Source organism: Colletotrichum karsti, assembly GCF_011947395.1.
Source record: "Colletotrichum karsti strain CkLH20 chromosome Unknown Scaffold16, whole genome shotgun sequence".
Taxonomy (NCBI): Eukaryota; Fungi; Ascomycota; class Sordariomycetes; order Glomerellales; family Glomerellaceae; genus Colletotrichum; species Colletotrichum karsti.
The window spans coordinates 516536-543858 of NW_024065916.1; the positions used below are offsets into that span (position 1 = coordinate 516536).

General features: G+C 51.8%; 9 protein-coding genes across 9 annotated transcripts; 4 read left to right on the forward strand and 5 right to left on the reverse strand.

Moving 5' to 3' along the window:
- Positions 1-569: 569 nt before the first annotated feature.
- CkaCkLH20_05676 (uncharacterized protein) lies at positions 570-5630 on the reverse strand (the record flags this gene model as incomplete). The annotated part of the gene is made up of 6 exons (XM_038888394.1): positions 570-1716; positions 1779-2371; positions 2434-2989; positions 3105-3202; positions 4720-5442; positions 5547-5630. 6 exons carry the CDS (start codon positions 5628-5630, stop codon positions 570-572), a joined length of 3201 nt encoding a protein of 1066 aa, XP_038746291.1.
- Positions 5631-6396: 766 nt separating this feature from the next.
- CkaCkLH20_05677 (amidohydrolase 2) lies at positions 6397-7418 on the forward strand (the record flags this gene model as incomplete). The annotated part of the gene is made up of 2 exons (XM_038888395.1): positions 6397-6484; positions 6553-7418. 2 exons carry the CDS (start codon positions 6397-6399, stop codon positions 7416-7418), a joined length of 954 nt encoding a protein of 317 aa, XP_038746292.1.
- Positions 7419-7710: 292 nt separating this feature from the next.
- CkaCkLH20_05678 (DlpA domain-containing protein) lies at positions 7711-8540 on the reverse strand (the record flags this gene model as incomplete). Its single annotated transcript, XM_038888396.1, has 3 exons — positions 7711-7986; positions 8065-8397; positions 8493-8540. The coding sequence occupies 3 exons, from the start codon at positions 8538-8540 to the stop codon at positions 7711-7713; spliced, it is 657 nt and encodes a 218-aa protein (XP_038746293.1).
- A 1090-nt stretch (positions 8541-9630) lies between these two features.
- On the reverse strand, positions 9631-12369 carry CkaCkLH20_05679 (tryptophanase; the record flags this gene model as incomplete). Its single annotated transcript, XM_038888397.1, has 1 exon — positions 9631-12369. One exon carries the CDS (start codon positions 12367-12369, stop codon positions 9631-9633), a length of 2739 nt encoding a protein of 912 aa, XP_038746294.1.
- Positions 12370-14135: 1766 nt separating this feature from the next.
- On the reverse strand, positions 14136-15487 carry CkaCkLH20_05680 (uncharacterized protein; the record flags this gene model as incomplete). Its single annotated transcript, XM_038888398.1, has 2 exons — positions 14136-15205; positions 15274-15487. The coding sequence occupies 2 exons, from the start codon at positions 15485-15487 to the stop codon at positions 14136-14138; spliced, it is 1284 nt and encodes a 427-aa protein (XP_038746295.1).
- A 662-nt stretch (positions 15488-16149) lies between these two features.
- On the forward strand, positions 16150-17345 carry CkaCkLH20_05681 (fumarylacetoacetate hydrolase family protein; the record flags this gene model as incomplete). The annotated part of the gene is made up of 6 exons (XM_038888399.1): positions 16150-16180; positions 16237-16475; positions 16537-16595; positions 16651-16907; positions 16969-17065; positions 17120-17345. 6 exons carry the CDS (start codon positions 16150-16152, stop codon positions 17343-17345), a joined length of 909 nt encoding a protein of 302 aa, XP_038746296.1.
- A 448-nt stretch (positions 17346-17793) lies between these two features.
- On the reverse strand, positions 17794-18260 carry CkaCkLH20_05682 (uncharacterized protein; the record flags this gene model as incomplete). The annotated part of the gene is made up of 3 exons (XM_038888400.1): positions 17794-17967; positions 18023-18072; positions 18131-18260. The coding sequence occupies 3 exons, from the start codon at positions 18258-18260 to the stop codon at positions 17794-17796; spliced, it is 354 nt and encodes a 117-aa protein (XP_038746297.1).
- A 759-nt stretch (positions 18261-19019) lies between these two features.
- On the forward strand, positions 19020-20704 carry CkaCkLH20_05683 (FAD binding domain-containing protein; the record flags this gene model as incomplete). Its single annotated transcript, XM_038888401.1, has 6 exons — positions 19020-19106; positions 19178-19318; positions 19370-20087; positions 20143-20191; positions 20254-20443; positions 20501-20704. 6 exons carry the CDS (start codon positions 19020-19022, stop codon positions 20702-20704), a joined length of 1389 nt encoding a protein of 462 aa, XP_038746298.1.
- A 1133-nt stretch (positions 20705-21837) lies between these two features.
- CkaCkLH20_05684 (ABC transporter) lies at positions 21838-26682 on the forward strand (the record flags this gene model as incomplete). Its single annotated transcript, XM_038888402.1, has 1 exon — positions 21838-26682. The coding sequence occupies one exon, from the start codon at positions 21838-21840 to the stop codon at positions 26680-26682; it is 4845 nt and encodes a 1614-aa protein (XP_038746299.1).
- Between the last annotated feature and the right edge of the window lie 641 nt (positions 26683-27323).

Genomic DNA, 27323 nt, shown 5'->3' on the forward strand with positions numbered 1-27323 from the left:
TTGTACTGTAACTGTTCAGCAGCTTTTTTGAAACCATCAGAGTCTACGTTACTCACTGGCTCTAACGGACTCAATGCGACTTGGCTTGAGGGAGTTGCAAAGGATCGTGCTCGTAGAGCTCGGGGCCCAAGTTTGAGAGACGAGCAGACGCTCGAACGTGCTTCTCTCAACAGCGTGAACGACATGATGACAACCTCAACGGCAATGCACCAAATCGCCAAGAACACCGGAATCTCGTCATGTTTTTCATCTTTCACCTGATTCGTAACGAGCTTCTAATCTTCATGTTTCGTGACGCCAAAATCGCGAAGAGCCATGTTCCTCGGTTGACCTTACACGGGCAGCTCCGTCTGCTGAGTCCTATTTCGGCCCAGACGCGGAGTAGTCCAGCTCGGAACAGGGGTCAACACACGGACTGCTCCGTCCACCACCAAAACCCAGAGCCCAAGCCGGAGTAGCCCGCCTCTTCTTACTTCACCAATCACAACTAGCTTGGATATATCCAGTGAAATGGTGGTCTCCCTGATACCTGGAACAACTCGGTAGAACTTGGACGGATCGCGGCATAATCAGTAGCCCGGGTTAGGAAAGTTTCCCATCTCGTACGGGTCTCCAATGCCGGCCAAAGGGAAGCTCCAGCTGAACTCCGACTTGTCGAAATCCGCGAGGAACGTTTCGATCTCCGGCACAAAGTCGTTAGCGCCTGTCTGGAAAGGTCCTTCGGGATACACTCCCTGCCAGTGTACTGAATCCTGCGAGTGCGCCATTGCCACAGCTGCGGCGGAAGACCCCGACATCTGGTGCCAGGAGGCGTCTGCCCCATTCATCGGAATGTGGGAGAGGTCTGTATGCTGACTAGTTGCGTCATAGACAGCTTGGGCTCCGTCTCCGTGGTCTAGCGGGTTTTGGCCGTCTTCGAGACGGTCCGAGCCGAGAGGCATGAATATTCGCGGGTTTTTGGAAGGCATGTTGCCAGTGTAGAGTTTCCGAATCGTCAAGTCGACAATGGCCCCGAAGCTTCGTTGTCCTTTCTTGACGGAGGGCCACCACTCGCCGCCAACGGTCAGGAGGCTTGAGCACGTGCGTAGACTTCGTGATAAATCCGCAGTGGACGCGTTGAGGCGAACAGTTGAGCAAGTCCAGAACGAGTAAATAAGAGTTGCCCCAGCCGCAAAGATGTTTTGTACTGTACGCCATCCGTGATGCAAACCTTGCATGTCGTGCAAAGCCTGGTAGTCGTGCAGTATTGCTGCCGCATTGTTGTAGCAAACTTGCAGCGACTCTGGAGATGGATTCCGAATGGCTTGCGAGGGCTGGAATAGCATGACCATGGTTGTGTGATACTTGATCTTCAACTTGATCTGCCACATCCGCCGTTGTCTGCTATCAAGTCCGGGGAACTCGAAATTTTCGGACGAAACTCGATCCCACCAATCCATAAGTTCTTCTTTTATTCTGGCCTGTTGGGCTGGCGGGTTCTGCGGCAGAGGGAACCACGACGAGTCGCAGGGAAGGTGGTATAGTTGAAGCTTGACATCGGACACCATCCGATCCAACTCGAATTGGTATCGGGCAAATCGCAGTACCGCCGCCGAAAATGAAGAGGGAATTGGGCCGTTTGCAACTCCGTTTTGCGCTGGTTGAGGCTCTGGTAATTTGACATCGAACGTTTCGTCCCGGAAGCCAAGAGGTCGCCCTTGGATGGAGGAAATAGACCTAAGTTCAATTCATCAGCACGGATACAATAAAGACAACACAACCAAGAATCCTCCACTTACCTATCCAGAGAGTATATAGTAAAGAAAGTCAATCGTCTGATTTGTTGGTTCTCGTAATCGCCCGGCTGTGTTGGCGTTGGAGGCTCTCTGTGGATGCCAAGCTCGACACAATGTGCAAGTGCAATGTGGATTAACGTCCAGAGGTTGACTTCTGCTGGAGTTATCATGCTGTGTACAATAAGAACAACCAGCGCCTGAATAGACGAGAGAGATATTTGCGAGAAGCAGTCCTTCGAAAAGTGTACCGCAGCTTTGTAAAATCTCTCCGGGGGAAACTCGTAAACGCGCGACCTAACCTTAACAACGGCTGCAATATTGAATACCATGAAAAGAATAAAGGCAACGACTGGCATCGGCACCGTATGGACTCCCTGGTCGTCAGGCAATCTTTGTCGGCCGTTCCATCGAAACGCTTGCATGGTTGAGGGCCAGCCATGCGGAAAGGTATCATCGTCGAGTGAACATCCAAAGGTTGAGTAAAGAGCATCCACAGCGCTTAGAAGAGACGCAGGCTCCAGAACGGGATAGTCAGGGTGCATCCATCGAATGTATGTATGTACGAGCTTGATTGCGTCTTCTTTTCTCGGAAGCTCCTGTTTGCATTGTCAGCAGTAAGTTCCAATCGACATGGAAATTCTCTGAAGAGTAGACTGACTTGACGCAGGAATATGTGTAAAGCTCGATTATACTGTTGTGATACTTTATTCGAAGCTGAAGTGTCGTGCCACTCTGATGACGGCCCCTGGGCTTGTACATCTTCCAGCAACGCCACCGGGGTTGAACCTGCGCTGGAAGGAGAAGCCCCGATGAGATTTGTAAACAGGACGCCGGAGCTCGATCCTAAATAATGTCTCTGGTTGGAGTCCGAGTTGAGTGACAGCATGCCTAGGTTCATCGCGACTGAGTGTGCTCGGTCAGGAAACTGTTCATCGTGGTCGTACGACCCCGCGCTTTCCGCGGGACGCTTGAGAGAATGTCGCTGGGAGCCAAGACTCAACGTCCGGCCGGTGGGTTGACTACACGCCCTACCGGATCTCGGAGAAGACGTTGAGACATCGTCCTCGTGGTCCCCACCACCTCCGGCGACAGCCGAACCCTTCGGGTCCGGGAAGGCGTCGATTTGCGGGCCTAGCGATACGTCGACATCGGGAAGTCGTTGTCTGATGATGTCTTCGAGCCACTGAATCCTAGCCCGAGCAGCACTCGCAAAGCTATTCTCGGAACGGGCCGTCAGCGCGGAACATTGTATGACTTGCAGTATAATAGGGCTGAGCACGGAACCAAGCCGGTGGGATTTGTATAGATTTGCTCATCACGGTTACTTACTTGCGAGGAACCAGCAATCCGGAGTTCTGACTGTCGACATCGAGGCAAGTTTCGCCGGCTTTTGCGCAGTTTGTACACGCAGGGACTTCTCCGTCGCACTGCAGAGGAGTCAGCAACACCACAAATCAATTGGGCCGGAGTAACGCGATCCCAGCTGAGCAAGCTAAAAGCCCAGGGGACGGAGTAACGCCGACATGATGAGATCAAGTCTTACCTTAATTCGTCTTGTGCGACAGCGTCGACAGGCCAGCCGCACTTTCTTTGGTGGATTCGTCCTCGATGCCATCTTTTGCACCGGCAAGAGAGAAGACGTTGAGTTTCCGTCGCTTTGCCAGCGGGTTTAACGTTGAGTTGTCGGGGGCATGTGTATAATTGACCAAGTTGGTCGATGAGAAAATGAATCGAGGCCCAAAGCGACAGCCCCGATACCGAAGTCCTGTGTTCCCTGTCCGGTCGGGGTCCAGAAATACGGACAAGGCAGGGGATGGGGGCTTGTCACATCACTTTCTAGCACCTAGTGTGGCTTGACTCTACGGATGGTACTTTCATCTGGGTGTAGGCCTACAGACGATACGGTCATAGGAGATCCAAATAAAGCCTAAAGCCGGTGAGCAGTCTACCTCCGAATCCGTGGTTGATACCAAGTTATTTTAGACTCAGCTCAGGATGGGCCAGGCTTCGGCCGAACTAGCAGCGGTAGAGACCACCGTTTCCCCTCATCGTACCATGAGTGCCAAGATGTATTCAATGGAAAACATAGCGACGGTCGGCTCAAACGTAGCGAGCGTACTGCGGCCCTGGCTCCCCTACATTCTCCCAGTGCCTCGTGCGACCGCGCGTCTAACTGGCTGCACGGTACGCACTACGACATTCACATCCATGGATACACGTACAGACGGACTGGCCTGATCTTTGGGCAAAATACAGACTTTTCATGTAACTGAGTGTCCACTGCCCGCAATATAAATGTATCGATAGGCGAGAAAGCGACGCTAACCACCCACTGCCACCCAAATATGAGTTTAATACCTCGGCTGTATGTGGGGGTTCGCTAGCATAGAGACCAATGACAAGACCAGGTCCGATCATCATGCTTCACGATCGGAGACTTTACCTGAGTTTATTCCGTTTGAGCAAGTCGTGTTTGTAGGCTACGGCTCGTAATTACTCATGTTCTCTGGTATATCTTCCCTGCCAAGTCGGGTTCGCATTCTCATTGGAGTTTGGTGGGAAATTAGGCCCGATATCCACACCCCAGAATTTAGAAACAGACGAATTTCATCATGACTTCTTACAGACAACGTAAACCTATTCCAAGTGCCGCCGTCTGATGTTAATCCATTTCGTGATTCTGCTAGGCTTTATTCGGTTCGCAGTCTGAAGCCATGTCTCTATTTACAGCTTAGCTTCCAACTTTCTCCCCTCCTCGTGACCTCCCTGTTGAAGAGTCCTCAACACATTCTCGTATATCGTAAAGCTCAACGCGCCAGATATCTAGTTAATTGTCAGTAACTTCACTTTATCCAATAGAATACGAGCAGCTGTTTTCGCCGCTCGCAAAGAATGACAACAGAAAGAACAGACATGACTGTCATCTCAAACATCTTGCACTCACACTTAGTCGCGCCAGCCGAGGCGTGGTGCCCTTCCATAGACCAGATACGCCTGAATCCCGAACAATCGCCGTAGCGCACTGCCAGGTGCCACGATTAACATTGGCCCCTTCAAGAGCTTGCATCTTTGTCTTGACGACATCAAAAGGCATCGTTGCGTAGACAGTCACGATCCCGGCTGCTGCGCCCGCCAAGACGGGGGCCATCGCCCCCTTACCGCTGCTCTCCATTGGCGGCCGTATCATGTCAAGAAGGGCGTTGTAGCTCGTGAAGCGCACCAGCGCGTTGGAGCCTTGCTTCAGCGTCACGGGGAGGACACCACGGAACAAGCCGGCAATGCCGTCCGCGCCGATGATGGTTCTGATGGCGTGGCTGGTTGACTTGAACCGGCGCGCGCCAGCCCTATCCTCCACAATTTTGGTCTTGATGTTCTCGCCAGGGGTCACCACCGTTACGCTCTCCGCCACTCCGGCTGCCACGCCAGCAAGCATGGTGGCAACCTTGGTTGGTTTCCCTGTTCTGGCATCTCTCGGCAGCCTGTTTCTGACGGCGTCGAAGGTAAGGAATCGTACGCCGGACTTGGATGCATTTGAGACGCAGAACGCACTGGCCCCGGTGTAAAGCACCGTAGGCCCAGACGTGCGGACCGCCGAGGCTAGAATTCGTAGTGAAGATTGGGATGAACTCAGCAGTTGTTTTCGCGTTTTGACATATTCTGTAGGGTACTTGATATGGCCGAAGTTAGTACACAACATACGTCCTTTACATCGAAGAGTCGTGATCAATGTAATCAAAGAACAGGATTGGGTTGATGTAGCGCTCAACATACCGTAACGAGAGACTCAACTCCTCCGGCAGCAGCTCCGGCGACGACAGACTGGAGAGGAGTTGGCGAATTGCTCGTGTAGCTCATGATTGGTTCAATTCATCTGACTGGCACGGTAAGCTCTCACGAGCCGCACCAAGCTCGTATGTTTGTGCCTTTTTACCCTCATATTTGAACATGCTTCTTTCGGATAGCACCGCGTAAACATGTCTCAGCTGTAGCCATCTGGAACAGGAGCCATCCGCAACGGCAGATCTCATATGCGGTCGAAGTCGTAAACTGGATTGGCCCGTCTAGATTTCGTACCGCGCGGTAGGCTCCCAGTCTACCAGGTACATCATGAAGTCGTTCGATGATAGTCGCTAAAGCGGCTGAATGACATGGGCGTACTCCGTACTGTAGTCAAAAAAAGCCTAAACACTCCTTAGTTCGAGCTCACGGATACTGGGATTGGGCACGGAGGAATCCGCGCATCGCACGGAATCCACGCGTTCCACGGAGCAACTTGTGGCGCAGCTGTCCCAAGTTGGAGTAACCCGCGGTTGCGGAGTAGCCCGTCTGTCAGGGAGTGTTCCGTGAATTTGCGGATTAATCCGTCTTACACAGCGGACTACTCCGTGCTGAAGGCATCTCCAACGTATCCACAAGCAAACCGGGATGACGATCGGTTGTTGGTAGAGTGCAATTGTCAACTTACCGAACAGTTGCTCCGCGGGATATAGCCGAATGCTCGACTGATGCAGACAAGATGACGAAGCCGGGGATGAGTATAACATACATGTCATCGTGGATTCGGTGGCTCTCGGCGTTGCTGTGAGCTCAGCGAATCGACAAAGCTGCAGACGACACCAACATGGCGCCTTCAGCAACTCTTACCGAAGAAAGAGACAATGTACTGTTTCCCCGTGGGGGATGGGATACTCATCATCATATCTTTGATCGTAAGTCGATACCTGATAACACTGGAGACGCTAGAAAAGCTAGGTCTAACAACCACTCATTGCTTTAGCCGAGACTTTCCCTTACAGTCCGAATAGGCACCTTACTCCGCCGCCAGCTACCATTGCCGCCTTCAACAAGTTCAAGAAAGATATGGGAATAACACGATCTGTTCTCACACATGGCTTGTCGTACGGAGACGACTGCACTTCGTTGAAGGCATTCGTGCCTCAGCTTGGACCGCAAAAGACCCGAGCAATTGGCGTCATCGATCCGGAAACTACAACCGACGAAGAACTACGCGCAATGCACGACGCTGGCGTTCGTGGGGTGCGTGTCAACCTGTACCGATACAAGGCAATGGAAGACGTTGAGCTGCAAAAGGTAGCTCTTCGTGCCCACATCGAAAGAATAACCGCCCTTGGTTTGCCGTGGAGTGTGACAATGACCACAACGAGGACGGACTTCTGGGTCGAGCTGGAGCCTTTCGTCAGGGACTTCGTTGTCAAGAAGGGTGTGAAGTTGATCACGGATCATTTTGCGCTGTTGAAGGCGCCGAGCCTACTGCCTGCAGAGTACCGCGATGATCCAACGAAACAACCTGGGTTTGCCGCAATCATGGGACTGGTCCGAGATGGCCACCTGTGGGTTAAACTGAGTGCTCCATATCGAATCAGCGACGAAAGTCCTGGATACGATGATGTGAAGCCTTTGGTTCGCGCGTACGTAGACACGAACAAGCATCGCGTTCTTTGGGGCAGCGACTGGCCGCACACACCCCGGATGAAGGTGCGGACGAAAGAGGCAGCGTTGAAGGAAACGCCATACCTGGAAGTAGATGATGCTGCATGGCTGCGGAGTCTCAAGGGATGGTTATCGGATGAGGAATGGGATTTGTTGATGTTGCAAAACCCAGGCAACTTGTTTGGTCACTAGCCAAGAACACTTAGAAGTGTCTGTGTATCTTGATAGACTCTAGAACAAGGAGGAGACCCATACAATTCACTTGTTTTGAATCGAAGACAGCACATCAGTGCTTGATGGTTAGAGCACATACACCGCTAAACTTCAGTGTGAAGTTAAGGAAGGCCTCAATTTACCGAATACGAATACGTGGAACTTGGGAAGGACGAGTTTCACGGATGTGATTTCTTGGTCTTCCCGACTTGCTATCGCTTTTTACGACTTGCGACGACAACTATGCCTTGCACCATAAACGGTGTTACACCTATTTATCCTTTCTTACGTTCTTGATGAGGTCTCCCATTGCCGCCCCCTTCCGTAACTCAACAAACATCTTCTCGTCCACCTCGGCACGCTCCTGGCAAAGAGCAACAACCTTTTCGACCAGCGAGGGTGGTGTAACGACAACACCATCCGCATCGCCGATTAATATGTCACCTGGATTGATCCAGAGATCACCCTTGAACTGAAGCGGTACGTTGACTCTCGACGCCCGCGTGAACGTGTTTGATCCAAGGATAGAAGTTCCCTGGGCGAATACCTACTCGCAGCATCAATAAGGTTACGCGCAATGAAGAACGAATTCATGCAAGTGGAATTGAGTTCTGCGTATACTTACGGGAAATCCCATTTCGTTGTGCTCGCCAACATCCCTCATACGGCCGTCTATGACGACACCCTGGGCGCCGAGGTATTTAGCTCGCGTTGACATCAATCCACCCCAGCAGGCCGAGGGCAACCCCTTCGGCTGTTGGATGTACATGACGCCGCCCTCCTCGTTGTGGTCTACGAAGTGCTTTTCCAGCTTTGGTGCCGAGGTGTCGCTCGTCTCAACCATCTGCACCGTCACTGCGGGGCCGAAGATGCGGGTGCCGGAGCCCGGGGAGAACATCCGGATGCCGTCGAGGAAGCCACCCTGCGGGTACTTGAGCTTTACGAGAGCATCGCCAATCTGATCGGAAGTTAGAAATTCTACCCACGCATCTGAGCTGCTCAACGCATGGTGGAGTTGAGGCTATCGGGGAGATTCCGATGTCAGACACTTACGTCACAGGCGGTGAACTTGCGGAGAGCTTCAAGAGCACGTGCGGACATTTTGAAGTCGGGATTCGGATAAAAGATGACAATACAGTTAAATCACAGATATCGTAAAGGTCTCACCGAGGATATGGCTCTTATGAATTGAAGCGTTCGGCAACGGTAGATCTATCGTCAAGTCGGGATGCGAGGGGAACGTCGGAATTGTCCGCTGAGACCTCCGACGGCCGACAAATGAGTGGATCATCGGCAGCTTACCGAAAGCTTGGACCACAGAAGACCCACAGGTTCGGGGCTACTCCGCCCGCTCTCTCGGCATTGTTGCGGATAGCTCCGTACTGGCTCCGGAGCTGTGCAGGGAATTCAACGAGCAAACGATGAGATGAGACGGTTTCCCAAGACGCTCAAGATGGCAGCTGTTTGTTTTAAACGCGTTGAGGGTTGGTTGCTGACCTCGAAAACCGCTGCGAGCGTCGGTGAGCTCGGTGAAGCCGGTGAAAATTTCCTGCCCTAGCCCACCTCTAATCTGCACCCAACATCCACAAACGCATTCAAAATTTGTGAAATTTGGAGGAGCTTTGAATAACCCAGTAAGAAAGTTATCCGAACTGGGAAAGAGTTGCTGAGACCGGCGGAAAACTCTAAAATGCTTGCAACACCAAAATCTGCCTCAAGTTGCCCCCCGACATCGAATGAAGCAAAACATCACCATCAACCCAATTGCAAAAGAGAAGATGCTTCTGGATAGCTTCTTTTGATGAACCCAACCCGATTTGAACGGATAACCTTTCGATCGCACGAACGTACGTTGCTGGAGTCGAACGCGCTACCGTTGCGCCATGAGTCCTGTTGAGATCCAGCTCGTGGATCCCGGTGGATGCCGAGAGACTGAGCTACTCCCGCATAGGAAGGCGGACGTACCCGGAATGGGTTGCAAAAAGTTGGCGCTCTTGCCGGAAGCATGGTGGGACAATGCTCAACAGCAAGTTATGGCAATGGCTCAATTGCTTCTCAACTCGAAACAAGCTTTGCTTCCAGGAACCTGGGATACCAAACTGTCCAACATTTTGACTATGACTACTGACATTATTACAGGTTCAGAGTGTCGGGGCAATTCGGGGCTCAAAGCCGGTCGAAGTCCACTGAATCAAGTCCTACTAGGCAAGACACCAAACATCTCAGATGCCAAGTAAAAGGTAACGACATGTCCTTTGTCTCTTCTCTTCTTCAGTCCAACCCACGCATGAATACCACGAGCTTCCCCAAGCGGACGATGGGCAACAGCATTGATGGCTTCTTGATACGGCTTCAACATCAAGACCTCGCCTTCGCCGTTCCGGGTACCTCGTATGTAATTCTCCACCCGACAGCGGATCTCAGCATCATCAGAGGCATAGTCATGCACTGGGAAGTACACCGCTGCTTCTGAGTTGATTACACTTCCGTTAGTTGTGTAACCGAAACAGGTCATCGGGCCCTTTCGCTCGTAAGGGCCTTCGGAGTCACCAAGAGTTGTACAGAATCGCCGGACTTCAGCATCTGAACTGTCTGGGACAACGTTCTTGATAGCCTGTGCCACGGTGTCTGCGTTGGCCCCGTTATGTTGGACGTAAACCTTGACGCGAGCCTGTGGCCCTGGGCTGAGGTCCAAAGAGAAGTACATGAGCTTATGTTCCGGTGACAAGAGCTTCTGAAGCGGGCCCCATGCCTCAGTCATACCAAGTCTGTCGAAGGCTTCAGAGACAAGACTTGATCCGTTTGCACTGCCACGGGCATTGCAGTTGAGATAGATCTTCCACTCTGGCGGCTGTTCTTCTTTCGTGACAAAGCTATGCCAGGCTGCAAAGGTTCCTTGCGCCTCGCTGGCTGGAGGGAAGAATAGATCTTTGATGGCGTTGAAGCGGTCCAACAATACTCGCTGAGGGTAGTTGGCATGAACTTCAGATGTCAGCTGAAGGGCAGCTTTCTGGTGCGCTGCGAGTGTAGCACCGTCGGCTTGGGCTTCAACGAGAAAACGCAGCTGAGCATTTCCAGTGTCTTCCTCGATTGCCACAGAGTACTCAAATGGACACAGGTTCAAGCTCGCGTCTGAGAGCCAGCCAGCCGGATTATCGGCGACAGTCGAGGAGCCCCAACCTCGCATACAGATGTCGACGGCCTTCTGAGTCGAATCCCATGCTTGATCATTCAGACCCAGAGCGCCATAAAGGTTCTTGAGGTCGTGTATGGCTTCACTCAAGAACGTGCGAGCATGTGCCGGACTGCTGGCAATGGACGTTACAGGAACAGGCTCCAAGCCGCTTTGAAACACACGCATTCTCAATTCCTTGCCTCGAGTGATTCGTACGCCTGGAATGGTGTGTCGTCTCTTGTAGAGGTCCGAAATAGCCGCGACAGTGTAGTCGATGTGTCCGTCCGACATCACGCACCGTGGGACGGCAAACCGAACCAAGTTGGGGATGCTATCTCTGTCCTGTGCGATCGCCCCTTTCTTGTCCCATTCCCAACCGAAAGGGCCGGCCTCGCAGGCTCGAATTCCGAAGTCTTTCAGGAGTTCCAGGGTGAAGCCGACAGAAGCAAATTCCCCGTACGACCGTCCGCATCCCGAGAAGAAGCCGTCCATGTCAAGGTAGACGGCATGACCACCTGGAGGGAGAAGAACGGGGATGCCCTCCTCGATAAGCCCTTCCGCAAATCTCTTGACCTGGCAGATGCGTTCAGCGAGATAGGCCTCTTTGGTGACTTCATAAAGCCCGACGGCAGCAGCCATAACGTCTCGGCCACTCATTCCACCGTAGGAGTCATTGCCATAGCACATGATTTGTCTCTCCTTGAGCTGAATGCCAATGTCAGAACCAAACTTTCTTGGAAAGATGCCCTGGTCGCGGAAGCAAAGCGCACCGCCCATATTGGCCAGGCCGTCCTTCTTAAGGGAGATAGTGAAGCCGTCAACGTAAGAGAACATCTCTTGTACTATCTTCGGGATGCTGACGTCCGCGTAGCCATCCTCGAAGTCCTGGATGAACTTCGCATTCTCTGCAAACCGGCACGCGTCGAAGAAGAAAGGAATTCCGTGTTTCTTGGCGAGCGAGGCAGCAGCTTTGATGTTGGCCATCGAAACTGGCTGGGCTCCGGCCCAGTTGTTGGTGATTGTGAGCAGAAGCAGGGCAACGCGGTCACCGTTTCCTTCTTCCAGCAAGAAAGCCGACGCCTTTTCAATGTCAAGATTTCCCTTGAAAGGGTTTGACTTTCCAACTTCTTCGGCTGGGAAGGGGTCTGTAAGGCCGGGTTGGGTGAAGGTGTGAAGCTGAAAGCCAGCAGCAGCGGCATTAGCACCGGTCGTGTCGAAGAACCCGTTGCTGATGAGAGCTGGTGGGCCGCCGTCATGAGCGGCGGGCTCACTCTGGGTACGAATGGTGTTGCTGAGTGTGGAAAACAGAAGCGCTTCAGCACATCGTCCCTGCGGGAGGATGAAGAAGTTCGGGCGGATGAGCTGCATGGGGCCGCCATTGACAAACCCGCCGCTGACCTGCTTGAGAAAGACGTGTTGGTAGAATGTACTGTCGGCTATCCCAGCGACTACATCCCTGAAAACGTACTTGCGGTCTTCGCCTCGCTCGAAAATATCTCGGAATGCTTCGAGGAGGCAGTAGTACCCAGAGTTCCGTCCATAGCTCTCATCACCGCGAAGCATAGCCGCCCATTGCACATCCGTCATGGCGGACGTTCCTGAGTCTGAGAGATAGTCGCAGGTGAGGAGAGCGGCTGGAAAGGCGAAGACGTTGTACTCGACGGAGCGAAGGACGTCCTCTCTCTCTTTAGGGGTAACCGGGATGTGAGGTCGCACCACGAGGGCGTTGTGGGATGGCGGCAGCAGCTGAGGCATGATCCGTCGATGAACAGAATGAGTATATGGGTTTAGGATGATAACTCCAATCTTGAAGAGTAAATATTGAGCAGGACGTATAGTTTCTAATTCTTTGGGGTAAGATGAACTTCAAGTGGCCGAATGGAGAGGTAATAGAGCCTTTTTAAACATTGCGGGACTCTACGACGCAGCCTTACAGTACTTGAACACTATAACTATTGCTACATGGGAAATAGAAAGTGGTCGCCCGGTTTGATGGTGATGTGACTTTTGATTGTGCTCGCGTGCCCTTTCGGGCGTCAACCGTGCCGTTGACTGGCAGAGGACCCCAACATATCCACCAGCCAGGACGACCATCAATACACGGCATTCGTCCAGTCGGAAAATGTGAAGGATTTTCAGTCACACTGGCGTTTAAAATTTGATGCATTTCGTCTAAAATTGAAGCCTACTTAGGTTTAGCTACGTGAATTATGTTGGTGGGGGCTGCGTGATGTGACCACGACGAGTGTACGAATCGATATCACAAACGCCCGGTAACACACAGCTAAAAGTAAGGATACGGATAGAATCCCTAACAGAATTGGGCAAGAGATAGATTTTATTACTCTAGAATCACCTACCAGTGGGCAGCTCAACTTTGGGTCGATAGCTGACAATAACTATCTCCAACATAACGTCGTGGACTTTCTTCATAGTCAACATTGGTGATTCACGATCACAACACCATTCTACATATACGTGGATCGCAAGCGCTGTAGAAGATGTTTGGGATCCTTGGTCAACCAAACGAGGCTGGAACATTGAAGCTATGCTGATACACCCACCCATCTTTCTCAAGTAGCTTGTCACACAAGGAGGCTTGGCAAAGATGAGATGCTCGAGAGCACAGAATCATACATATAAAATGGCATCTTTAATAAGTTAGAGTATCATTGCGAGAGGCGAGGTAACAGCAATTAACCAATTGAGTTAGAAACATGACATCGACACTGGTCATAATGCATGTAGACAAATATTTCGCAGCTGAACCATGTTGCTTTGTCATTGGTCGACAGTGTCAACCTCTGTGAACAATGCTACATTGAAGCTGATGACTGCATGAATCAATCCCTTCGTGGGGTATATCGCTGATGTGCGAGAACACGATGTAGGACGATGCATGTGACGAGAATGTCACAATCCTGTTGGACGACTAGATAAGTATAGTTTGGTGGCTAGATTAACATAGCCACCTATGTAGACGGCGCAGTCACAGTCAGCGAATCATGTTTGTGCAATGTGTTGCACATTATCAGCCCTGCTGACATGATCTCATTTTGAGTTAGTATCCCTCGGCCATGTCCACGAATCTTAGAAGAAGAAACGCTCAGCTGAGAAACGATAACAGGCCATAGATAATTCAAGTCAGGTTGTGACAGGAATGTTGTCCTGCATATTCCATTCTGGCTTGTGAAATGAAGTTGTCAGATACCTTCATGTGGGTTTGCGCGGACACCAAGCCACGTTACAACGCGTTCGATACTCAGTGTTTGCTTTCTGGATTCATGCAACGCCAGTGATAAGGACGAGAATAATTGATAATGGCCGGAAGAATATGGCTTCAGGATGAATCAGGAATATTCGAGGAGGGCTGGAAAGTCAAAAGGTGGGCATTTTCACTCATTCTGGAAGCGTACTCAAAGTTAATTCGATCTAAGACTCATTGACCCGATAATGTTTGTAGTAGCACAATAATGTCCAAGAAAGATGTAATTTTGTGTGATATATACATTGTGCCCTGCTCAGCCCTCCCACACGAAATCTTGCTCAACCCTTGGAATCAACGGCCGAAGCGCCATACCGTAATCTCCAGCATTAGGGGTCCGGAGCAGAGTATGAATGTGGAACTTGGCGGGTTCCTTGTTTGTCAAGAAGACTCCGGAGTGGTGGTCAAACTCAACGAGGATGACAGGGCTCTGAATGCGGTAGTAGAACGGATCCTGGTCGCCAAATCCGCCAATCCAGCTGAAGTATGTCTCCGAGAAGAACGACTTCGCCTGGTCAATCCGCGCATCGCGGGATTTCTTGGGTAGATAGAGCAGGTATTGATCTAGAATACCAACGACCAACTCTTGCTGCTCGGTCTTCAACTCAGACACCAGGATACCCTCGTACGGTACGATTCGGTTGTCTCGATAAGCGCCGCAAAGGTGTCGTTGGTCGTCATGGTTCCATCGCCCCTTCGGCATAGCTGGATCTTTCAAGAGCTTGTATGTCTGTGCTTTCTCCTGGACATTGGCAGGCAAAGACTGCATGAGCTGGAGCCCGAGTCTCTCTTCCGTCTCGAGAATCCTGGTGCCTTTGTACGGTCCGTCGTCAATGAGATTCGGCTCCGCGCCCGTGAACCAAGGTGATGCGACAATCTGTCCTTTGTACAAGAAGATGTTGAGGCACAAATGGTGACCATAAAATGAGAAGCCCCAGGGGCGCGTCGTCGAAGGCTCGCCGAAGAGCACAAAGTTGTAAGAGAACTCGTTGCAAACCGCGGGCGCCTTGACCAGATCGCCCAAGAAGCCGTTGATTCTCATTGCGCCCAAAGCTTTAGCATAGCCCTCTGGTGAAAGTGTTGTCTCTAAGACCTTGAGAATGCTGTCGCGAAGTTGGGGTGTCAACTCGTCGAGTCGTAGGCCCTTATCGCTGAGAAGAAACTCTGGGTTTGACCACGACCGCCATTCTGGGGAGTCAATGTGGTAAGACAAAATGTTCTTTTGCTTATCATCTAGTTGTAAGAGAACGGCTTGTGTGGCGTCGACTATCTCTTGGATCGGGACGCTCTCGTCGGCCAGTTGGAAGAGGTCCTTTTTCACCGTGCCTATGACAATGATCAGCTCTGATGCTCTATGACTTTGAACGGAATCTCAATCTAATATGTATGCTCACCATCCGTTGTGATACCCGTGAAAGGTTCCTTAAAGAGCTTGCGCCAATGTAGGTAGAGGGCATGTAGCCACGGTGGGTTTCCACCTTCCTTGAACTCTTTCGCGTAGACGTGAGCATCCTGCTTCTGCATCGTCGTGAAGCGAGGGATGCTAAGATCCGGTAAGTGCTGGCGATACTCGCCGCCATGAGGCGCTTGAGCTGTTGCGCCGCCCATCTTGATTGATACCCAGAAACTGGTGTTATCTAACTCTCAAATGTCGATAACACTCGGAACAGGTAATTTGCAATGGAGATCTAGTAAGAAGCTGCACCTTTCGGAAGACAATTCGCAAAACAAGAGAAGTTGATATCGAATCCAAACCCGGCCTTCAATCGGAAGAGCCCGTCAATAGGACATTACCAACTGCCGCGAACCAAGAAGCTGACGTCGGCGACGATCGGCTCATATGGCCCCGATGTACCCCTCACTTCCCCGGCCCCTCACCATGACACCCCTCATCCTCGCAATGCCCCCACAGTCTCCAAAGCTGCGCCCCTGAGATGTGCTCGGCTTTTCCGCTTGTCATCAACTCTGTATGAGGTTGGCCAATTATGATACTCCAAGACTGCAGTAGCGCAACGCTTCGACGCCGAAGATGGGATGCGTAAGACATTTCGAGTGGCTGATTGACTTCCCGGACCTCCGAGCCGTGCAACCCCCCAACCATCGGCAAATGTGCGGGGAGCCCCAGTCGGATTCCACGATTCGGAGGGCTATCGCTTCTGCGAACACCATCCGAACTTCCATTTGAAGAAGGGCACAAGTTGGAAATCTTACGATATCTCACAAGCTTTGAGTCTCAATTGGAGAATTAATCATACACATCATCCATCAACATGGCCTCGAACGCGCAACCGACCTTCTCCCGTAAGTTCCTTCCCCTCACCCGAGATCCCTACCACCGTGCCAGCTGACGATTCTAGGCTTCGTGCGTTTCGTCACTCGTGATGCTCCCAACAAGGTCTTCATTGGAGAACCGGAGTCGGAGTCAGTTGACGTCGGTGTCGCTCTCCGTGACGGTAAGGAGGTGAAGGCTGTTGTGTGGTCCGGGTCGAGTGTCCTGGAGCCCGGCACCAAGACCGACCAGCGCGTGGTGATCGACAGGGTCCTGTCACCTCTGTCAGCCGAGGAGGTCGGCACCATTCGCTGCATTGGACTCAACGTAAGTTACCATTGCTTCGCTGCGGAGGGCCTTCCAGGAGTGAAGCTGACTCGACTCGCAGTACGTCCAACACGCGAAGGAAGTCGGCGTCGCCCTACCCGATGTCCCGACTGTGTTCTTGTGAGTCTTCTGTTGAATAGTGATGAGATTATGAGATGACTGACACTCATCTCAGGAAGCCTAACACTGCCTTGGGAAACCCTTGGCCGGAGCCAACCATCCTGCCCCTTCTCACCCAGGTCGATGACTGCGGTGACTATGAGTCTGAGCTTGCAGTCGTCATCGGAAAGACATGCAAGAACGTTTCCGAGGCGAATGCTATGGACTACGTCCTAGGCTACACTGCCTGTAACGATGTTTCCAGCCGCACGTATCAGATGAACCAGTCTCAGTGGTGCTTTGCCAAGGGCTTTGATGGCTCGTGCCCCTTGGGTGAGTTTCTCCCTACGCCGTCACGACGTGTCGAGGATTATCTAAGAGAGGCAAATGATAGGTCCTACCCTTGTCTCAAAGGATGTCATTCAGGACCCTACCAAGCTGAAGATGCGCGGCCTGAGGAACGGCGAAGTTCTTCAGGAGAGCGGCATTGAGTAGGTTCCACTCAGGCATAACTTAAGAATAAATCTTGCCTAACCATACAATAGTGATCTCATTTTCAGCATCCCCAAGATTATCAGCTTCCTCTCTCAGAGCACTACTCTTCCCGCCGGTACCGTTATCATTACCGGAACACCCGCTGGTGTCGGTCTCGGTCGTAAGCCCAAGGTGACGTTGAAGGACGGAGATGAGTTCAGGGTTGAGATTCTTCCTCACATTGGAACCTTGATCAACGTGTTCCAGAATGAGGGTGTGACGTCTGTTGGACAATAGACTTAGAGTGGGTGTGCATACTGCGTACGATCGAGCTTTTGGGTCATGTTTTCAAGACAAAGAGTATGAAGATTGAGTGATAATTAGAGTGATATTGGCGCGACAATACGTTAGGCTGGTTCTGAGTTCTCCCCAGATCGACATGGTGACATTCTGTCTTACAACTGAGGGTTCCGCCGCCCGTACCTTTGTCCTCACTCTCATTTTCTCGTTATCTCTCATTCAATCAGAATCTCTGATTTACTCAGTACCGTTCATTCACTCATCAAGTCTCATTCACCAAGTAACTCTCATTCACTCGTCAAGTTTTATTCACTCATCGACCCTCACTCACTCATCACCTAGAGTGCCGGCTCTGATTCATATGATCTGATTTAATATTCTGGGTCACAACGTTGGTATCACTGTTTTCCATTCCTAGTCTAAATCCATGACGACTGAAACATTTTTACTGCTCAATCAGAGGAGGGACCACCTCAAGCAGATGCTCGACAATGGCATCGGGACCCCTCTCGACTTGAAGCCCATGCGGGATGGCATGTGTCTTGATGTCAGGCTTGATCGATCTCGCAATCGACAAGATCTGGTTGGCCTCCTCAGCAGACCACATTGAGGCGCAGAACTAGGCAAATGAATTAGTTAAGCCATTCGACAGATCGTGTAGACAGCCAGCTTACCAAGACGTCAGGCTGGTGCTCCTTCACCTTGCCCTCAACTTCGTCTATCCCTGCTCAATTTGTCAGCCAGGAAACTCACTTCTCATACTCTGGGATGAAGCTACTCACTCTCGCAGTTTGCGACATGCTCAATCGTGTACCGGTCCTTGAGAGCTTCAACCATGCGGCCGACAAGGCGCTTCGCACGCTCAGGCGCGGTGTTGACGGTGACCAACTTGTAAGGACCCTTGGGCGACATCGTGCGGGGTTGAGGAGGGGTAACAGTTGCGATGGATGATAGACAAATGTTCGACAAAGGCAATTATAGAGTTACCAAAAATGGGTTGCAAATACTTGGGTCTAGTTTCCAAAGTGATAATCAGGGAGTTTCTAAGGTTTGATGTCTCTGATCGCGTTTGGCGTGCCGAATTTAGATCCCGAAGCCGCTTACCACGGCCAATATATTCGGCAGATGATGCCACGGCCTTCGCGCCGAGGTCGCACAAACGAACCCCCGAAACACAAAAGCTGACCACTCCAGAAACTCTCCACCAAGAGGAAACTCGTGCCGGCTTTGCCGATTTCGCCTCTGCAATCCAGTATTCGTAAATCCACTTCGTTATCCTTCCATTCGGCTTGATTCCAGTGGATTTCGTAACCATCTCTGGGGGAACGACTCGCGGAAAACCCGAACCCCGGATTTTCCGCTCAGGCGTCTTTGGCCGTCCACCAAAGTCACGTCCACCCAAAATCCCCGCGGGACGCTCCCGCGCCTCCGGCTCCCTTTGTGGGGGATCTCCGGGGAAGCCACGACAGCTAATTTAGGGGCGAGCTGGACTTGCCGGAATTCCTCCCAACAAGATTGAAGAACATGGGTTGAACACTTGGATCGAGCTGCCGAACGCGTCCTTGGGAGTTTTCTTGATGCCAAGGGAGTCCTGCCAACGCGTCTGAACTCAAAACTCTTCTTTTGTCCTTATTCAGGCTTGCATCCCTTACGGAACCGAACGACATCAAGATGCTCAGGTGGCTCAACTCTTGGATATTCCCGAAGACGTCAGCATCTCCAACTGCAAGATCCGACGAATCCAGCCAAAACATGGCGGTGAGTTTCGATTGTTATGACCCAACACGGACCTTACTTCGCAAGTTGCGTGAACTAACAATGCGATTCAGGTTACGGCTCATACAAGATCACCAGTGCAACTGGAAATCATAGTTGTCGGCGCTGGTCTGAGCGGTCTTGCAACGGCTGTAGCAGCAGCTCTGTCAGGACACCGCGTAACTGTTTTTGAATCCGCCAAGGAGCTTCTTGAGGTACCCAGCCTTCTCCTTCACAATGAAGTCGTATTCTAATCAGTTTCTCAGGTTGGCGCAGGACTGCAAGTAACACCAAACTCCACACGCATTCTTCAGAAATGGGGTCTTCCGGACAGGTTATGGAAATCAGCTTCCGAGCCGACATCACTTCTTGTCCATCGCTACTCAGGTCGGGTACTTGCCAAGGAAGACGACTTCAACAAGAAGATTCGCGCAAAGTATCAAGCACCATTCATCGATCTTCACCGCGTCGACCTGCAGCTTTCCCTGTACGAACGCGCCAAGGACCTTGGCGTGCGGTTCAAGCTCGGCGAGAAGGTGGACAACATCGACTTCGACACCCCGGAACTCACAACACAGTCCGGCATCAAGGCGAGAGCGGATCTCATCGTTGCGGCTGACGGGTTGTGGTCACGGTCTCGTGCGTGCTTTTTGAAGGCGGATGACCCGCCGCTAGCCACGGGCGACTTGGCGTATCGCGTTGTGCTGAATATCGACGACATTACGGACCCGGAGTTGAGAGAATGGATCACGAAGCCTTCGGTGCACTTCTGGATTGGACCTGGGGCGCATTGTGTCGGCTACTCCATGAGAGCAGAGAAGATGTACAACCTTGTACTGCTCACGCCCGATGACCTGCCCAAGGGAGTGAGTCGCCAGGCAGGCTCGGTCGAAGAGATGAGGAATCGGTTCAAGGGATGGGACCCGATATTGCAGAAGTTCCTCAATGCTGTTGACAGTGTTGAGAAATGGAAGCTGATGCACAGTAAGTCACGACCGCCCTGCCGGTGTTTATGGTTTGTCACTGACGCAAATTCAAGGAGAGGAACTGAGTTCCTGGGTGAACGACAAATCCAACTTCGTATTTGTGTAAGTCACTATGGATTCCCATCACAGCTCAGACGAGGTTTCTGACTGACATGCGTGTACAGCGGTGATGCTTGCCATCCTATGCTCCCGTATCTCGCCCAAGGTGCAAACTCAGCAGTTGAAGACGGCGCCGTTCTCGGACTCCTGCTGGGACACATCACATCCAAGTCACAATTGCCGATCGCGTTTAGGTTGTACGAGAAGTTGCGCAAAGCCCGAGGCGAATCGATTGTGAGAGAGACTTTCAAGCAGGTAAGTCGACATCTTTCTCGGTGAAAATACTAAGACAACGATGCTAATAGTCTTCAGCGCCATTCATTCCACATGCCAGACGGACCTGAGCAAGAGGCTAGAGACGAAATCTTCATGTCGCAGCTTGGAAAGGAATTGAAGGGCCCCTTCCCCAGCAGATGGACGTGCCCGGAGGTGCAGCCATGGCTGTATGGATACGACGCATACAAGGAGGTCGAAGAGGCGATGAAGAGCGACCCATTCAGCAGGGCGAATCTTTGAAATGGCATCAGATGTCTTGGCACACGGATGAGGCATTCATCTCAATTTCAGCGATCGGTATTTGGGGTGTAGGTAATATCTCGGCATGGAACCGGTCAGCCACATGTAAACTTGGTTATTAGCGATATATCACATCAGACATCATTGGTTATTGTATGCAGATTCGGCCGTTCGCTGCAGGACGCAATCAATGGACTTTCCAGGTTCCAGGACGCTGGGCCGCAATATTTTGGGGAGATCACGGCGTGTCCGGCAGCCGTTCACTCACACACTCATCCGCGGAACAGGGTCTTGCTGACCGAAAGCAAGGGGCCACCCAGCATCAGTGACACCATTCCGGAAGTGGTAATTGACAGTTCTATTTCGCTTACTATCTGCAGTCAGCAAGGCAGACGAACGCCCGATAAATGTGGTATTCCTCTACCTTGGCGCCATATTCCGTCATATCATGTTTGGTGGCTGCGACCGCTTATGACCTCGGCCTAACTTCTTTAGGCAATTGGATGTGATTGTGTACAACATCTCTGCGCCAGAAGATTACACGTCTGTTTACAGCCCTACTGAATGCTTGGCTTGAGACTCCTCCAATCATTCCTGCGATGAGCCATACTACATACTGGATGAGCCCGCCCGCTAAGGTACTAATGAAAACCCATCGGACCCTTCTTCGCATCCCTCTCGAAACGGCGACATTGAACGATGCAGGCTTCGGCTCACAATTGGTAGAGGCTTTGCTACCTTCCAATAGCCTGATTGGGAAACTTGTGATGCGGCAGTGAGATTCAACGATCACATTCACGGTGGGTGCGTCACACAGCTGAAAGTGAGGCCCTCTCCCCTGATAAAGAATGGCTATGCCGACGCCGTGTGCGGTTTTGTTTTCTCTTTAAATTCCCCGGAAGCTTTATATTAAAACGAAAGTTAAAATTTAGAAGTCGGCTCCCTAGAGGTTTGCTACCTAACAACATTGATCTCTCTCCCTCAACATCGGTCTTTCTGAGAGCATTGAGATCAGTCGTCGCTCTTTTCAAAGCTTTTAATCTTCCCTGCCACAAGCATTCAATCATAACCAACTTCAACTACTCCTCGAATCTGGTGAAGCACACCAGCTGAGTGCCTTTTCAACAGCCGCCATGGCGGCACCAAAGTCGGCCCTCGTGCGTCAAATTGGCGTCTTAACAGTCAAAAACTACATCATTCTTCTAGCACGACACCCAACATCAACAATCTACACGGCTTTACTCCTTCCAATCATTCTGACAGTGTATCTGGGCATCGGAGGCAAGCTTGGGGGCCCTCAGAGCGACTACGGCATTGCCGAGCCCAGAGATGTTCGATCACTTCGAGACGGTCTTTCAGTAGCCGACAGCTCCAGGAATACAGTCGTCTTCGTCAACAACGGCAACGCTGGCGGCGATATCGAGCGTGTGATCAGTACACTCTCAGAAGACATTTCTGCTGCAGGCAAGAACGCAACGACTGTTATCAACGACGATGAGTTGAGTATTATTTGCCGGTCGGCTGCTCGAGGCACCACGTCATGTTATGGTGCGGTCATGTTCCACTCTTCACCCAACGAGGGAGAGGGTAGTATCTGGAACTACACACTTCGAGGCGACCCTGCGCTGGGTGGAAAGTTCAGAGTAGACGAGGATAATGACGCTCAAGTCTACATCTTGCCTCTCCAACGAGCTGTCGATTCCGCCATTGCTCGCCTGAACTCGACAGATGGGAATTCGGATCCTCTCAGCGTTCAGCAAGAATGGGGGTTCACAGACGAAACTGAGGATGAGCGCCAGGCTTCGGTCCGAAGGAAATACCAGCAAAGTTTCATCGACTATCTCGCCGTCTCATTCGTTCTCGCTCTGATTGGCGTCAGTTATCACCTTCCTGGCCATGTTGCGACGGAACGAGAAAAGGGTCTTTCGCAGCTCATCGACGCGATGATGTCGATTCGATACGAGTGGGAGCCCCAAGTGGCCCGCATGATTGCCACCTTCTACTCCTTCGGCACCATCTACTTTCCAGGCTGGGTCGTCGCCTCCATTATCGCTAGGTCACTAATATGGAAAGAGACCAACATTGGAATTGTCCTTATCTTCTTCATCTTGGGAGGTCTCGCCTTGACCTCCCAGGCGATTCTCGGCGCCACCTTTTTCAAGAAGGCCCAGCTTTCTGGTGTCATCAACTCTCTGGTTTACGTCCTACTTGGTGTCCTGGCACAGGCCATTCCTGATCCACCAACAGGCGCCGTCGCTATCTTGAGTCTTCTCTTCACCCCCTGCGCTTTCGTTTTCTTCATCAAGGTGATAGCCCGCTTTGAAGCCGAGGGCAAGCCGATGAACCTGGTCAAGGCGCCTCCCACTGGTGCTTCTACCTTACCCGGCATTGCCCTCTGGGTCTTTCTCATCATCCAGTTCATCTTGTATCCTCTCATGGCGGCTGTCCTTGAGCGACTAATCCACGGCGTCGGCTCGGAAAGTCGGAGAATCTACAGGGGCGATGGCCCTCCACCTCAACACGCCGTTTCTATCGATGGTCTCACTAAGGTCTACCAGCCAAGCCTCTTCCGACGACTCTTCTCCTTCATCTCCAAACCACGATCTCCGACTGTAGCTGTCGATCAGCTCAACCTCAGAGCACAGAGAGGGCAGATCATTGCTCTTCTTGGTGCGAACGGCAGCGGTAAGAGCACGACTCTCGACGCCGTCGCCGGTATCAGCCGCTTCAACCACGGCAGCGTTTCCATCGATGCCTCGGGCGGTATCGGCATCGCTCCTCAGAAAAACGTCCTCTGGGACGAACTGACAGTGTCTGAGCACATTCGGATCTTCAACCAACTGAAGTCCACGGGCGCTGCCGCTGGAAGCGTCCGAAGCGATGATATGGTGCAGCTCATAGACGCTATTGGCCTCGGGTCGAAGAAAAGTGCGCAATCAAAGACCTTGTCTGGCGGTCAGAAACGCAAGTTGCAGCTTGGTATGATGTTGACCGGTGGCAGCGCTGTTTGTTGTGTTGACGAGGTTTCTTCTGGTATTGATGCGCTTTCTCGGAGGAAAATATGGGATATTCTTCTCTCCGAGCGAGGCAAGCGAACCATCATCCTAACGACGCACTTCCTCGACGAGGCCGACTTGCTTGCCGACAATATCGCAATTTTGTCGAAGGGCGTCTTGAGGGCCGAAGGTTCATCAGTCGCTCTGAAGGACTCGCTCGGCGCCGGATATAGTATCCACGTCTTGAACGCCAAAGATGTTAGAGGACCCCCTGAAGTTGCCGGTGTTGATCTGAGGGTTTCGCCAAATACTATCGTCTACACAGCGCCATCGTCGCAGCTGGCAGCAGAAGTCATCCGTCATCTCGAAGCAGCTTGTCTGCCATACAAGATCAACAGCCCTAACATCGAAGACGTCTTCCTCAACGTGGCCGAGGAGGTCCAAGGCGAAGATCTTCAGTCTCGGCCCGCCCCTGCAAGATTCTCCGACGACTCTGGACAGATCACGGAGAAAGGGATGGCCGACGGTGGGCGGAATTCTTTGGGTTTACAGTCTGGCCGCCAAACCGGCTTCGTCAAGCAGCTGACTGTCTTGGTTCACAAGCGCTTGACACTCTTCAAAACAAACTGGATTCCCTTCGTCGCTGCATTCCTCATTCCAATTATTGCAGCAGCCATTATGCAGATACTCATCAACGGAAAAAGCCAGTCTACCTGCGTCCCTACCGAGCAGGGTCAGAGGGGGAACAGCGATAAATACGACGAAGTTGTCCAGAGCTTGCACATTGCTGCCGGTCCAACTTCTGGTATTGAGAATACCGCTTTTAGCTCCATTCTCAACGGCTTGGCCTCAACAAGAGACTCAAGCAACTTCACCATGGAGAATGTGACCTCCGAGTCCGGTCTCCGCGACTACATCGAGCGCGAACGGAAAAATATCATGCCCGGCGGAATCTGGGCCAGTTCAGATGATGGTCCGATGACCGTAGCATGGCGAGCGGACACAGAGGAAGGGATGACCGTTCCCGCTGCTGTCACTGCCCAGAACCTTCTCAGTGTCGCGAGGACGAACATAAACATCGCGGCCAGGTACATCCCGTTCGACAACCCCTTCAGCAGCTCAACTCTCGACACTGTCCAACTAGCCATCTTCTTCAGCATTGTGCTCTCGATCGTCCCAGCTTTCTTTGGGTTATACCCCAATGTGGAGAGACGTTCCAACGTTCGTGGTTTGCAGTACTCCAGTGGAGTGAGATCGTTGCCGCTGTGGACATCTCACGTAGTTTTCGACTACGGCATCTTCGTGATCGCTTTGATCATCGCAGCCGTTATCTTTGTCGCGGCATCGGACATTTGGTTTGCTCCTGGCTACCTGTTTCCGGTTTTCATCCTGTATGGCCTTACTTCGATCCTTCTATCTTACATCTTTTCCCTCTTCCTTCAGAGCCAGGTGGCAACCTTTGCTGCGATCATGGCCTACAACAGTGTGGGCTTTGCGATCTACCTCATCGCTTTCCTCTACATCCTTACTTTCTCACCTGCTACCGTTAGCGATCGAAACATTCTCATAGGTCACTACACTATTGCAGCCTTCTTCCCTGTGGCCAACGTGTGCCGCGCCCTCATTGTTGGTCTGAACACCTTCAACCTCGCTTGCGACGGCACCAGTTTCTACGACTACCCAGGAGCGATGAACGCCTTCGGGGGCCCGATTCTTTACCTCTCCATCCAGGCCATCATTTTGTTCTGCGGTCTTCTCTGGTATGACAGCGGCAACAAGATTCCAGCTTTCCTCAAGCAAAAGAAGAGCTCCAACTCCGAGATGGAGCAACTTCACGCCGACCAGGAAGTCGCAAATGAGACCGCTCGAGTCGAAGTTACCGGCTCCGATGACGGCCTACAGGTCAAGCATCTGACGAAGAAGTTTGGAAAGTTCACTGCGGTCGACAACGTCACGTTCGGTGTTCGGCACGGCGAGGTCTTTGCTCTTCTCGGCCCCAACGGAGCTGGCAAGTCAACCACAATCTCGCTCATCCGTGGTGACATCCAACCCAGCAAGAATGGGGGCGATGTCCTTGTCGAGCAAGTTTCCATCACCGATAAGCGCGCCCTGGCTCGTTCCAATCTCGGTGTTTGTCCGCAATTCGATGCCATCGACTCCATGACTGTTCTCGAGCACCTTCGTCACTACGCCCGCCTGCGTGGTATCGCCGATGTCGAGTACCAAGTTCAAGCCGTGGTACGCGCCGTCGGGCTCGATGCACACGTCAACACCATGGCACAGCATCTCTCCGGGGGTAATAAGCGGAAGCTTTCTCTTGGAATTGCTCTTACCGGAAACCCGTCTGTCATTCTTCTTGATGAACCGTCTTCCGGACTTGACGCGGCTGCTAAACGAATCATGTGGCGCACTCTCAGCACCATCGTCCCCGGCCGGTCTATCCTGCTTACGACACACAGCATGGAGGAGGCAGACGCGTTGGCCAATCGAGCTGGTATTGTAGCACAGCGCATGCTGGCTGTCGGCGACATCGAGACTTTGCAGTCGCGATTCGGGGACTCTTTGTATGTCCACCTTGTCAGTCGTACTGCGCCTCACTCGACTGCTGAAGAGATGGACCGAATGCGCGAGTGGGTGCAAATGATGTTCCCCAACGCCGAGATCGAGTCCGCAACGTATCATGGACAAATGCGCTTCTCAGTTTCCGCGGCCGATGTTCTCTCACGAGCCGAGCAGATTCATCTGACAAGACAACGCGGGCAAGTTGCCAGCCTCAGTGCCATTGGCCAGCTGATCCTTATGCTTGAAGAGAACAAGCAGGCTCTGGGCATCGAACACCACAGCGTCAGTCCCACGACGTTAAATGACGTGTTCCTTGCTATTGTTGGGCAGCATAATGTGCAGGAAGAGGGGTATGGTGCTCCAGCCAACGCGGCGGAGAAGAAGAAGATGCCTTGGAGGAAGATTCTTCTCGGGTTTTAGAGGGCGGAATTATGCTTGAGATCTTGTGTTCAAAGTGTGTGAACCATATTTTTCCCAATCGTTAACTGGAAGCGAGCTGCTCTTTTCATTCGCAACATATTATTTCAAGCTTCGATATACCACCTTGGTTTTGATATTCACTCTCTGTTCGCTGATAAATGTCGTGGCATTTAATAATATGATCTTCTACTATAAAGTTGTGTTTCGAACTGCATCGCCTTACGTGAACATTGCATCAAACTGTTGACAGCATGTACATATCTATCCCAAAAGTTCCGTACCAAGTATGCACGCCTCCCGGCTTATCACCTTGCTGAGCGCAAGTCAAGTAGAGTCTTTGATTACCAATATCAAAGCCGTCTCGGTCTGCATCGGCTGTAAGAGCGATGCACCAGTAAGCACTCCTAGCCGACGGATGTCAGCACCTAATGATCTGGAGACGTATTGCCTAAATCAGTAAATTCAGGCCACAGAATCAGCTACTCTGACGCATAACCGATTTAGGAACTCCGCAACTCCGCAACCAGAAGTCCCAGTTCCCGGCGGCGTCCGATCCCAAGACTATCTGACTGAGGCCGCGAGCTGCGGAGTAACTAAACCACAACCCGTGCCTAGAACAAGAAGCGGAACTTGATGTAACC